This window comes from Oxyura jamaicensis, chromosome 11, assembly GCF_011077185.1.
Source record: "Oxyura jamaicensis isolate SHBP4307 breed ruddy duck chromosome 11, BPBGC_Ojam_1.0, whole genome shotgun sequence".
Taxonomy (NCBI): domain Eukaryota; kingdom Metazoa; phylum Chordata; class Aves; order Anseriformes; family Anatidae; genus Oxyura; species Oxyura jamaicensis.
Genome location: NC_048903.1, coordinates 375,703 through 388,219, shown reverse-complemented (window position 1 = coordinate 388,219; position 12,517 = coordinate 375,703). Strand labels below are relative to the sequence as shown.

General features: G+C 46.3%; 1 protein-coding gene across 3 annotated transcripts in view; it reads left to right on the top strand.

The window, feature by feature from the left end:
- RANBP10 (RAN binding protein 10) overlaps positions 1–9,672 on the top strand; it is a 69,569-nt gene extending 59,897 nt beyond the window's left edge. For 2 of the 3 annotated variants that reach the window (XM_035337016.1, XM_035337018.1), the window contains 7 exons: positions 1,977–2,085; positions 3,397–3,545; positions 4,424–4,619; positions 5,878–6,002; positions 6,288–6,433; positions 6,925–7,036; positions 8,984–9,672. In XM_035337016.1, the coding sequence (XP_035192907.1) occupies positions 1,977–2,085; positions 3,397–3,545; positions 4,424–4,619; positions 5,878–6,002; positions 6,288–6,433; positions 6,925–7,036; positions 8,984–9,114 (968 nt within the window). In that variant the 3' untranslated portion in view covers positions 9,115–9,672. The remainder of the gene's footprint in view (positions 1–1,976; positions 2,086–3,396; positions 3,546–4,423; positions 4,620–5,877; positions 6,003–6,287; positions 6,434–6,924; positions 7,037–8,983) is intronic. The other variant, XM_035337017.1, reaches the window with a different exon arrangement.
- The last annotated feature ends 2,845 nt before the right edge of the window (positions 9,673–12,517 follow it).

The window sequence follows — 12,517 nt, the reverse complement described above, 5'->3', positions numbered from 1 at the left end:
TTGAGCATTTTGTATTCAGGTAAATTCAAAACACTGGGACAGGCTTCCTAGAGGGGTGGTTGATGCCCAATGCCTGTCAGTGGGTGGTTCATCCCTCAGTTTGTAAGGCTGTAAGCACTCTTGGTTTCTGCAGAATAAGGCTTGCAGCTTTGTCTTGCTGTACTTTTATTTTTTAGCCATTCTATTCACAGGCTCAGACCGCAGTGTCACAGAATATTGGTGTGTGTTCTGCATTCTCCTGCCTGTTGAATGCAAGCTAAGCCCTGACCTATGCATTTCCTTTCCCTTTGTGAACCGTTTCTCATGTGACAGTTACGTATCAGGTGCATCGTGCCCCTTTGTAGTCCTCCCTCCATACATTACGTGTGCTTAGCCAGCATTCAGGCTGGTTTGGGTACTCAGCTTCATACCCAGAATCAATGGTAGCTGCTGCTGCTGCTCATCAGTTCCTTTGCATGGATAGTGCTGATGGGCTGTATGTTTTCCAGGTCATGCATCATGCAGCCCTCACCCCAGCCGGGTTCATGCTGGTGTGCATTTATACGGTCAGGTCTCACAGGAGATGCGTGAGACAGCGCAGTCTGGTTTGTCTGAGGGCAGGTGGCAAGGCAGCCAGGAGGGAAGGAATACAGAGCTCTGCAGTTGGGGCTGAAATAAAAGGTGTGAGGAAAGCACAGACTGGAAAACAAAAAGAGGAGAAAATAAAAAAGGCAGAGACATCAGTGAAAGCTGCCAAACAAGGCAACAGGAGCAACAAAAAGTAGCAAGACGTAAAAAATGGCGTGTAAATAAGTAGAAGAAACAGAATGAAGTGAAGGAGACTGTGCAACACATGTTGATGTGAGAACCACATCTTTGGTTTTAGCTTTCAGCTAGGATAAGAAGCAAATAGATGTTGAAAATTGGGAGCCGAGACAACTTATTTCAAATTGTTATTGGGGATTAGTAATGAGTGTTGCTGGATTATGCTTTCAGCTGCTCATGATCTGCAAAAATCTCAGTCTGTTGCTGTTAGTGCCTCTGCTTGCAAAACACCTCACAGGCATTGATAACCTCCCCTCTTGTTTGTAAGGAGACCTGAAAAAGCAGAGGGAAGTACAATGTGTTTTTAGTTTTAAGTACATTTAGAAAAAAATAAAATACAAACCTCAGTAAGTTAGTAGGTTCCCTGAGTATCCTGGGATGCGATCAGCGAGCATCTTATGTCTTGTATTTGTGTTTTCTGACCCACTGAAGGAACATATGTGGGATATGAACACACAGGGATAATACAAGGCTTCTGCCTTGTGTCTTTGCACCTCTTAGAAGTGTACAGCTTGCTGAGCTGTGTCTAGTTTAGCCAAAACCTGATTGCTGGATCTAGCTTACGGGTGCCATGTCCTCACTGCAGGCTCAGGTCAGTTGCAGGAAGCCAATTTTGGTGGTATTGTTACTTGTACTTGGAGGCAGGGATAGTAAGGAAGCAGTACTATGCTGTGGCTTAAGCCTTCAAACCCACTAAGAATAGTTTGCTTGCCTGGAGGTCAGCCATACAGCAGTTTTCCAAGTGTGAGCCAGACAGAGGTTGTAATGTGGGGGTGACCTAGGGGGTTCCCCTCAGAAGCTGTTATTTCCCCAGCAGCTTCCTTGCTCCCATCCAGCTGTTGTGTCCTGCTGTCTTTTGTGTTGCTGCTGACTAAAGGACTCCATAGCTCCATGACTGAAGGACTCAAGTCACAGAGCACCCCACCCCAGCACACCCACTTCATCTTTCAGATGCTCCAGGTGTTGCTGAGCTACTAACAGATATTCTCCCTCATTTTCACAGACTTCTCCTCATCCTAATCCATAATGAATAAAATGTGGTCCCCAGTCCTAGCCCTTGTGCAAGGTGGTAGCGGGGAGCTGTGCGGCATATGTGAGACTTCACTCTGAAACTCTTCTGGCCATTCTTCTTGGCCTGTCCTGTGTGTCAATAGGTCTCCTTTTGCTTTCAGGAATACAGAAGCTAGTATTAGCAGGCAGAGTGGGAGAGGCTATAGAAGCCACCCAGCAGCTCTATCCTGGCCTCCTAGAACATAACCCCAACCTGCTCTTCATGTTAAAGTAAGTATGAATAGCTTTATACTCCCTGATTCTGAAATGTGAAGCTGAAGGAGATAAGAAAGAGGCTGCCCAGCCATCCAGTCAGGCACAGCTTGGTCTGAACTCTGTTTGAGGTCCCTTTGGGAGCAGGTGGGAGAGGACTTAGCACATAGCCCCTTTGTTGCTCCTCAGATCCAGTATGGCTTTGCCTCATGAGGTCAGGCAGAGGTGGGTAAAATTTTAGTCCTGCTGACTGCTAGAAACTCCTTCACAGATGGCCTTTACTTGTGGAGATCTTGCAACACTGCAGCACATGGTGGTCACTGCAAAGATTCCTAGAAAGATGCATGCATGGAAGAGGCTATCGGGGGTAGAGACCAAAAGGAAAAAGTGCTTATGTGTTCCAGTTCTCCCAGCTGTACATGATTGCTCTTCCCAGCCTCCTGAGATGTGTAAGGACAGAGTTTCCAGTAAAGTTAACTTAGGAGCTGTCCTCACTGTGGATACTGCATTTTTTACCCTTTGCTGTCTATTTCCCATTGGACACCGTAATTTCTAAATTGATGGAGCAGTGGGGGGGGACTATCACTGGCAGTTTTAGTATCTGCCCTGAATTTAAAAAAAAACAGTCTAATTTTGGAGTACCTGCAGAGGTGGTGGAGCTGAAACCACGCTGTAAAGGAATAATTTCTTAGCGCAGTAGAAGTAAACTTGCTTTTTGGAACAAAGAAAACTCTCTTTATCCCACCATGTGTCCTAACAGCAGGCTTACCATCACATGAATTTTCTTGGGTCCAGAGCAGGAGGGATGTGGGAACATTTGGAATATTATCTAAGGCCTGGGGTTATCCTGCCAAGCAAGAAATGTGCTGTGTTTTGAATCTGTGAAGTGTTTCACTTCTGATACTATGGCAACTCATACTTGCATCACTGGCCCCACTGATGCTGAAATGCTTTTTCTTTTCCTACCTCTGCCTTTGCTGATGCCAGCCAAGGTGGAGCATGTTGTCAACGACACAAGTGCTCCCCTACTTACTATTAAGTGTGGGGCTGAAAAGAGGCTGACTGTTGGTATATTGCTCGTCTGTCCCTATATGGCTCTCAACGTTCGTTAGCATCTGAGTGGCAGCGTCTGAACTCCTTCCTGCTGTAGCTTATCAGAGCACTCGCAATACAAAGGTAGCAAGGGTCTAAAACGTCTCTTTCAAAGCCAAGACATATAACTCCTGTCCAATTTCTAGGGCTTCTGCAGACAGTAACTAAGGAAACATCAATGCAGAACATCCTGGCTGTCACACACCCTTTTCTTCTTCTTCCTTCCTATGAAATCAGGTGTCGGCAGTTTGTGGAGATGGTGAACGGGACAGACAGCGAAGTACGTTGTTTCAGTGCACGCAGCCCCAGATCCCAGGACAGTTATCCAGGGTCCCCCAGCTTAAGTCCTAGACATGGATCAAACAACTCACATGTTCATAGTACCGGTAAGTGGTGAGAAGAACAAATGTTAAAGGTGAACTGCTGTATACTACCTTACCTACTACTTTCTGTTCCATGAAATGCTCCTTTTCTTTCTGAGAACCAGCTGAGATGACATACCGATTTGGTAGGTGTCTCTGTACTGTTAAGAAACTGGTTTTGCATGAGTTGTTTTCCACAGATTATTGTGTGCAGAGTCTTTTTTTCTTTTTCTTTTTCTTTTTTTTTTTTTTTTTAGAACAAAGAAGCTTTTAAAGGTGGCCTTCTAGTGGAGCCATCGTGTGGCTCAGTTTTACAGACCAAGCTGTAAGAGGAGATTCTGGAAAATAAAGCCCATTTCCTGTACATTGAAGTATGCAAAAGAATTGCTTTCCAGCAGGGGCCCTTCAGACTGCAGAAAATCTCCACAGACTGGGCATAAGATACACGGTTCTAGCCAATTTAGCAAAAGGCTAGGGGGATGCCTTGCATGAGTGCTTCTCCTCCCATGGTCTGTACCTTGGGAGCTCTAAACATGTAAGAAGGGAACAGTTCTGTACCTGCAAAAATTGATCTCAGAAGCATCAACTTTTTGCAGTTTGGGAAATTAGGCTTTAGGATTTGAAGAAAAAACAAGGTAAACCAGGACACCCTGATATATATTTTCTAGGTAATTATTGGCTATAGCTTTGAAGATGAGTGGGCCAGGGAGCAGAGCCCATGAAAACCAGTTTGAGCTGCTTCACTGGGTCTTGAGCTGCTCACAGCCATCTATACTTCTTGTATATGTTTTGTTATATGGTTTGGTTTGATATTCCCACTGCTTCTCTTACTAATTGTTAACTTCACCAGAGAGTGTCAGTGTCAGCCTGGTCTCATTTCTCCCTTCCTTCTTAACTTTCAGGAGCAGATAGTCCAACCTGTAGCAATGGAGTCATGTCCACAAAGAGCAAACAGAGCCACAGTAAATACCCAACACTGAGTTCGTCATCTTCATCTTCTTCCTCCTCCTCCCCCTCGTCTGTGAACTACTCTGAGTCCAATTCTACAGATTCTACCAAATCTCAGCAGCACAGTAGTACAAGTAACCAAGAAACCAGGTATATTTTTTTTCTTTGTAGATCCCTGTGGAGGGTGAGATGGTGGGAGAGGGCTCAGTGTTCTTTCTGAAGAGCCAGAAGAGCATCTGTGCTTCTGAAAAGCAGAGGAACTCTTCTTATCTACAAGGTCATTACTGTTCCCAGCAGACATAATGCTGTCCCAGTTCCCTGTTCCGGCTCAGGCTTGGAGGCTTATCTCAGGAATATAAGAATGGTCTTGTTTGAAACATCGTTCTGTCCCATTAAACTGATGCCGTCAGAGCCCAATGTGATAGTTTGCATAGAAGCTCTCCCATTGTGCCTTTCTTTGGTTCAGCTGCCACAGCCAATGAATTACCCTTGATAAGTAGCTTGCCTGCCCTTTTGTAGGTGAGGCAGCAGCCCAAGTGATCACTGGGTTGGTATGCTGCCCTCGAGTACTTTTCCTGGGCTACCTCTACCTGTTGCCCAATTTGTTGTCCTTTAAGAAAAGCCCTGAATCAAAAGCAATTTGTTTCACACTTGTGACAGCAGGCCAGACTTATAAAACCTCACTTCTCTGAGAAGCCGTAGGCAGTCCAGGAGAGCAGGGAATAGCTACTGCTGGATTTGCTGGAATGTGGAGTATATTGAGCAGTGGTGGGAACTGAGCTTCCTTTGGGCTCACTTTGCAGGTTGATGTTACAGAGCTGTCTGTGGCCCTTCTGGAGCAGAAGAATATCATTGTGATTAATAGAATCCCTTGCTAATTGCAGCTGGCATTTGTCTTGAGTACTGTGCCGAGCACAGGTTTCAGAAAAAAAAAAAAAAAAAAAAGCCCAGCATGATTTCCTCATCATTTCATTTTTCTGAGTTAATCAACAATCTTATTCAGTCTGCTGTCTTGAACATTTAAACCTAAAGCCCTTGTGTTTTCTGTATTGCACTTGTCAGAAGGGAAGATGGCTTACCACAGCTAAGATTTTCCTCCTGTTCAGTATGTTCTCTGTTGTCTGGCTGCTGTTCAGTGTCCAGAGGTGACTGCTTCTTGCAGTGAAAGTGATGAGCGCTCTGTACCTGTAATTATGACAAGCACATTCAGAACAGAAGCCCGTTTCTTAAGTTGTCTTCAGAAGCTAGAAACAATTTGTGCTACACTGAATTAAACCATCTTGCTTCCTGTGGTTTAACTGACACCTATCCTGGTTTACTGGCCATTGCTGGGCATCATTTGTCATCTGAGCTCTTCGTTTCTTCCCTAATTTAGACATCTGGTCTTTCTTTCCTCCTTTCACCTCAGTGACAGCGAGATGGAAATGGAGGCTGAGCACTACCCCAATGGAGTCCTGGAAAATTCATCCACCAGGATAATGAATGGCACCTACAAACATGAAGAGATCCTGCAGACAGATGAATCCAGCATGGGTAGGGCCTCAGGCAGGAGGGGTAATGGGAAATAGAAAGATCTGGTATCAAGAGTTAAAGTTGTGACTGGATTGTGGGGGAAAAATGTGTACTTTCGGGTTGACCACCTGCTATTTGTAGTGCAGGGCTCAGAAAAAGCTGCCACCTGGATAAACTTTGAGCAGGGAGCACCTATCTGCTCCGGAAGGGGAAGGAGTTCGTGGCTAAGAAAGGGTTGCGTGACACACAGTGAGCAATGGTGTGGAATGAGTGACAATTGTTCCTTCTCCCCTGCCTTTCCTCTAGAAGACAGCTGCTCCCAGAGGCAGCTCTGTGGAGGGAACCATGCTGCTACGGAGCGAATGATCCAGTTTGGGCGGGAGCTGCAGATGCTGAGCGAGCAGCTTTGCAGAGAATATGGGAAGAACACAATGCACAAAAAGATGCTTCAGGTAAGCCTGGCTTTATGCTGCCTAACTGCAGTTTTCTGGGCCAGGACTGGAGTTGTGGGTTTTTTTGCAGAGCTCTGGGTGGCCACCACATCTGCACCTGGTGAGGAAGAGGGGGCCTGCATGGGGATCAGAGGATGAAACTCAGTGAACATAGAGCATCTAGATCCAGTTCTCAGCACAGGAGAGAAGAAATAAAGCTCCTGCCTGCCTTCTAGGGGCAACTGCATGCTCTTCTTCTCTCTAGGTGGCACTCTACCTGCCTTCCTGTGCTGGCTCTCCTGCCAGGTGGAGACAGCACCCTCTTTAGTCCACTATCTTGATGGCCCAGTGTGGTCCCTTGTTACCAAGAAGAAAAGGGACTTTTTTTTCAGGAGGTAGGCACCTGTCACATTGGCGATGGCAGGAGGTGCCCTGGCTGACAGACTTGGTGGTATTCCTGTGCATTTGCAGCCATACATGAACTTACTGTGCCTTTCTGTTCTCTCACGCAGGACGCATTTAGCTTGTTAGCTTACTCAGACCCTTGGAACTGCCCTGTTGGTCAACAGCTGGACCCAATCCAGAGGGAACCTGTTTGTGCTGCTCTTAATAGTGCTATATTGGGTAAGGCCTGGTTCCTTTGTGAGCGCTACCCACTGGACATACCTGTTCTCAGGCACTGTCCTGTGGCAGGCAGCCTGTGAGTGTTAGACTAAGTTTGGAAGTACTTATCTTTAGCCTTTGCCTCTCTTTCTATTGCTGAAAGGGAAGGGTTACAGGAAGGGAGGTAGGAGTGAAGCCTGCATAAAATGGATGCCTCTGATCTGATCTTTGTTTGGCTCCATTGGATCTTCCTCAATGTTGCTTTCGAGGATTCTCTTAAGGATTTTCCTCACCAACTTTCTGAGGAAGCCAATATCTCTTTGATGTGTTTCCCTGCCCCTCTTTCTTCTTGTTCTGAACCCACCTGAGTCAGTTTGCTGACATTAGCAAGGCTGTTTTCCATGCTGTCTGGGAGAACATTCTGTTCAGAGAATATTCTGTTCACCAGAATTCTGATCTGGCATCGACCTGCTTTCTGGTAGGGAATGCAGTTACTCTGTTGCCGCAGCTTGTAAGCGAAGCAGGTTCCCATAGTGTTGGCTCTAAAGCACAGAGGGCCATAAATTCCTCTTAGCTTTGAGGCCATGTTGAATACTCACAATTAAATGCAGTCAGGGTTTGTCTTCCCTACAAGCATATTCCTCTGCATGTTGCCATCATGTGGTGTGCTTGGTGGAGCCCAGAGAGCCTGGCGTCCAGTGCTGGAATCAGGGCTGTGCTACTGGTGAGGACCCGCTGTATGCGGGGTGGAGGACTGGTATGCGGGGTCTAGTCTGGTTATAGGTTGGTTTTCTACAGCTATCAAGACAGCTCCCCTTTTTCTGATGAGCTTTGCTCCCCTGGTGGAGTAATGAGTATAGGGATAGTAAGGTTATAACCTGCCACCAGTCTGCAAGAAAGGGATTGTTTCGCTCTAGGCAGGCCCCTTGATCCTGTCACTGAATCCTGCGCGTGCTGTGCCATTGCTCAGATAACTTCACAGGATGCTCTTATGTCTTGGTTACATCAGTCCATCCACAGCTGACCAAATGCAGTCCACTGGACAGCCTCTCTGAGACAGAGAGGAGACTGACTCCTGTGCAGAGTCCAGATCACTGTGCCCAGGCATCTTTCCTATTGGAAATTTCCTATTCCTGACATTTAGTGTGCCAGAAGGAGATTTAGAAATTATCTTCTGGGGGAAGGAACAGTTTGATGAGCAAACTCCTGTTTTGTCTGAGTAAAGGAACAGAAATGCTACAATTCAGAAGAGTCCCTTTCCCTGACAGTCAGCGTGGCCAGGTGTCCAGCAGAACGGCTGAGTTCCAGCCCCTGTTTGACCAGTGCTTGAGAAGCCTACACAAGTTGCTGAGGGATGTCACCAGTGAGAAATGAAAGGTGGTGCCTGGAAGTGCTTCGTCACACAGCTCACAAGACACGTACCTTGACTAGAGCAGCTCTGGGTTCCCTGACACAGACCTAGCGAACGTGATGTTGAAAAGAGGTGGTGACCAGTGGCTGAGTGTGTATAGACTTTAGATTACTGCGTAGACTTGCACAAGTGGGAGAGGGAGCAGTTGTGTCTCCCTTAGTGCTAACTTCTCCTGCCTTCCCTTATTTTTCTGTGCTCTGATCTCTTACGCTTTGAGGGTTTTTTGGCAGGCACTGAGGCAGCAAGAGCTACACTGCCTTTTTCTTGCTGTGGTCACCTTTTTAGAAAGCAGCACTTTCTGAAAAGGAGCACTTTCTAAAAGGCCTTTTTGAGCTGTTTCCCCAAGGTGGGACATGTGGGCAGGCCTGTGGGGTATGCACAGGAGCAGTGGTGCAGAGACAGCATTACTCAGCTGCAGCCTCTTTCTAGAGCTACCATCCTCTGCAATGTTTGCTCATCTTGGTGTTCAGCGGGGACATAGGGGGACCCGAGTGCAGGTGAGCCAGCATGCAGCTAGGATGCCTCTTCTAAACAGATTTCTCTTTTTGCCCCCACAGAATCTCAGAACCTGCCAAAGCAGCCCCCACTGATGCTTGCCCTGGGTCAGGCCTCGGAGTGTTTGCGGCTCATGGCTCGCGTGGGCTTGGGCTCCTGTTCCTTTGCCAGAGTAGACGACTATTTGCACTAGCCACCAGAGCAAGATGGAGCTGACATCGTTGAGTGCTGCCCTTCACCCTCCGTTGCTGCCACTACAGCACCACCTCGTCTATAGCCTGACGTCCCTGCCACCAACACCCCCTCTAGCACACACACACTGCCTGTGAAAGGATTGAGTTAGTCCCTCACGACGTGGCCATTCCTGACCCCAGGAGTGACTGGCAGATCTTACTTGTCTCCCTGCCACGGCTGCGGCTCCGGCGGCGCTCAGTATTTTGCTGGTTATTCTCATGTAGCGCCTTCCAATGTAGGGATTTCTCTATATTTTGATTTGATTGTTTCTCATGGATCCACCAGTATTTTATCTGGAGAGTTTTGCTGAGCTGGTTTCTGCTGATTTACTGAGGAAGCTCATGAAGTTGGTGACAGCTTGTTCTTTTCTTCCCTCCTCCCTCCATCTGTGCACATGCAGCATCATCTTCTGTGCTAGTTACCTGAACTCTTCTCACAGTGGCAGTTCAGAGGGATTTTTCTTTTTTAATTTTATTTGAATCCTGTTTATTAAAAAGGTCTCTTCCACCTCCACAAAGTCATTGATGTATTTATTGCTCAGAGACTTGGGCCCAGCCGTACACATCATACATCCCCACAGGAGACCTGGTGAGGTATGTCCCGTCAAGTGTTAATGATGGGAATTGGAGGAGCTTGGTCTTTACTGGTACATGCCTCTCTAAGAGCACGGGGCTCTCAGGCGCTTGTCTTTGTGAGTGCGAAGAGTAGAAGACTTGACATTGTCTGTGTTGGTTGCTGCAGTGTAGAAGCATCTCTCGTCCCCAGGAAGTGGGTAAATCTCTCTCTCACAGTGCCTAGGGGGACAGGACTGACTAATACAGAATCATCTACCAGTGTACTGCTAGAAGTAAATCATGGTAGGAAAAAGTTGTGGTTGCTGCTCAGTTGGGCTGTTGGCTTGTGTGTTAGCTCACAAATCCCCATTTTTCTCCATCTAGGAGGGCTCTGTCACTAAGACTCAATAAAATAGTATTTACTGATCCCCCATGTAACACTGATCTAAACAGGAATCGCTACATTTCAAAGAGTCTTGAGAACACTAATTTGGACTGTGCTCATCCTGCAGGCTTCGAATGCCCGGATCAGGTTGTGGGTTAGCGCCGGTGCTAGGTTTGTATGGTCTGAGACATTAAGAAGGGAGCAGCAATTTTCTTTTGAGGATTGTTAAGAAAATGATTTTAGTTTCACGTCCAAAAGTGACCAGCAAGGATCTGTGGGTGAGTAACCTCCGGGTAGGATGGATATGGAAATGACTGCTGTGGTCCAGGGACTCAAGTCCTAAGCTTTTGGAATTCAAACCATCAGCCTGTAAGTGTTTCTGAGCGTGTAGTTTGAGTTGGTGAGGCTGTGTAGCAGGATGCATGCTTTGCATCCTCATATAGTGTACACCATTAGGAGGCTTCTGTTTCACTCTGGCTGCACAGGAGGAATTTATGGTCTGTAGCTGTGACAAGGGCTCAGGGGAGCTCGTACCGAACGTATTTTACTGCTGTTCTTGATATATATATATTTTTTTCTGGAAGGCTCAAAGTAAAATGAGTAGGTTGTGTTGAGGTTTGCCCTTAAAATGGAAGTTAGCCTGTGCCAGGGCATCAAGCAGCAAGAGAGCATCTAAGAAAGAAAGATTGTGTGTGAACTCAATGCTGTAGCCTGGAGCTTTAATACTTTGCTGCATTTGCAGGCTTGATTTACAGCTGGAACACAAAGTTTGAAATCAAGGCAGAGCAGCAGGACAAGCATGCAGAGTAAGATTGTTTGTGGCAGTGCTGAAGGCAAATGGCTGTGGCTGTGTATGTGCAGGTGGTGTTGGAGGTGGCTGGAAATGCCTATCACTACCTTTTGGTGAAGGTCTGCTGCGTAGAGGCAGTGCTAGTGCCATGATGGTCTAAGAAAACAGGTAACGTGACATTTGTAGATGGAGGAAATCGTTTTATTAGATTAACTCATTGAAAAAAGCTTGAGGGAACTCTGAGAACTGAAGCCATACTTTTAAATAAGTAGAAGTAGATGACTGGAGTAAGCAAAAGAATTTAACGTGGAAATCTGGGGTTACTGTTTAAATTCAGGAGAAGAGCGCATGTGCCTGAAAACTTACCAATTTATTTTCACCTTTCCTAGTTGGCTTGTGATGGATATCATGCCAGCCTACAGTCCTTACATTGCTACAATTGCTCAGACACTTTAACTCAGTGGGCAGGCTTCCTTCCTGGAGTGTTGGATGCTCGACCTGCGAGTGGTGCCTAACCCAGCCCGTCGTGCCCCAGAGCTGTTGCTGAAACTGAAGCAGTGTGTGAACTTGTCCCGGTGAGAGATTATTCTGCAGGCTTTCCATTTCTCAGACCCAAGCTTAGGGCACACTGGCAGGCTGATTGTAGGCACTGAGGCTGCATATACTACACTTAAGTGGCTTTGCCTTTCACATTTGGCTACTTCCTGTGCTGTTGGTTATCATCTAACTTGTTGCTGTCTGGCTGTAGTCAGACTTCCTTTAATTTGTGTTAATGAGGTCATCTTTATCTCTTCCTGAGGTTTCCGTTCCTTCTTTTTGTTGTAGGTTCCTTTAAGCAAAGTCTCTGTTATGTATCACGTTAATGTCCCCCTTGTGAGCTGTGCTCACTAGAGCGTTTTTACATTTTCTTTCCCCTTTCACTACGAAGAACCAAGAGATGCTCCTAAATTCCTGGTTATTCTGGTGCCAAGAGAAATGTGATGAAGTGGTCTTTGTCTTTTCATGGAGACTGTTCCAGCGATAGAAACCATCCTACTGTTGTGTCAAGGTTAGTGCTGAGAGGCCACGTTCTTAATTGTATTAATTGCATGTGGCAGGGCTGAGTCACTCTTTCTGCCACTGATGCTGTGCATCATATAGTGGCAGTAGATCCCTGTCATCTAGAGAGCAGTGATGCTTTTCACTGCTTGTACTCAAAGCAGTAGTGAGAGGTTGAGTTGTTTTACCCCTTTCTACTCGATCCAGTTTCTAACTGGCCTCACAACTGTAACCAACACACGTTGCTGCGGCCAGCTTCGTGCGAGCTCTTGCATTTTGGGAAGTTGGGAGGCTTTTCTGCTATGACGTGTTTGTTATTTGTTTTTTTTTTTTTTTATTTATTATTATTATTTCAGGTTTTCTTGCGGCTTCACTAGTGGATTCTGCTTGTTGTGCTTAGGTTCTGAGTACTGTGATTATGAATCACCGTGGGCAAGATGAATGTGTGTGCAGTGCTGGGGAGCATGTAGGTGTAGGCTCGAACCTACCATTGTTTCCTAGGTGAGATTTCTGATTTGGTTTTCCCAGGTTATTTTTAAAAGCCTCCTGGCCTTTGAGTTTTCCTGGCTATTCCTTGATGATTTGTATTTTGGAA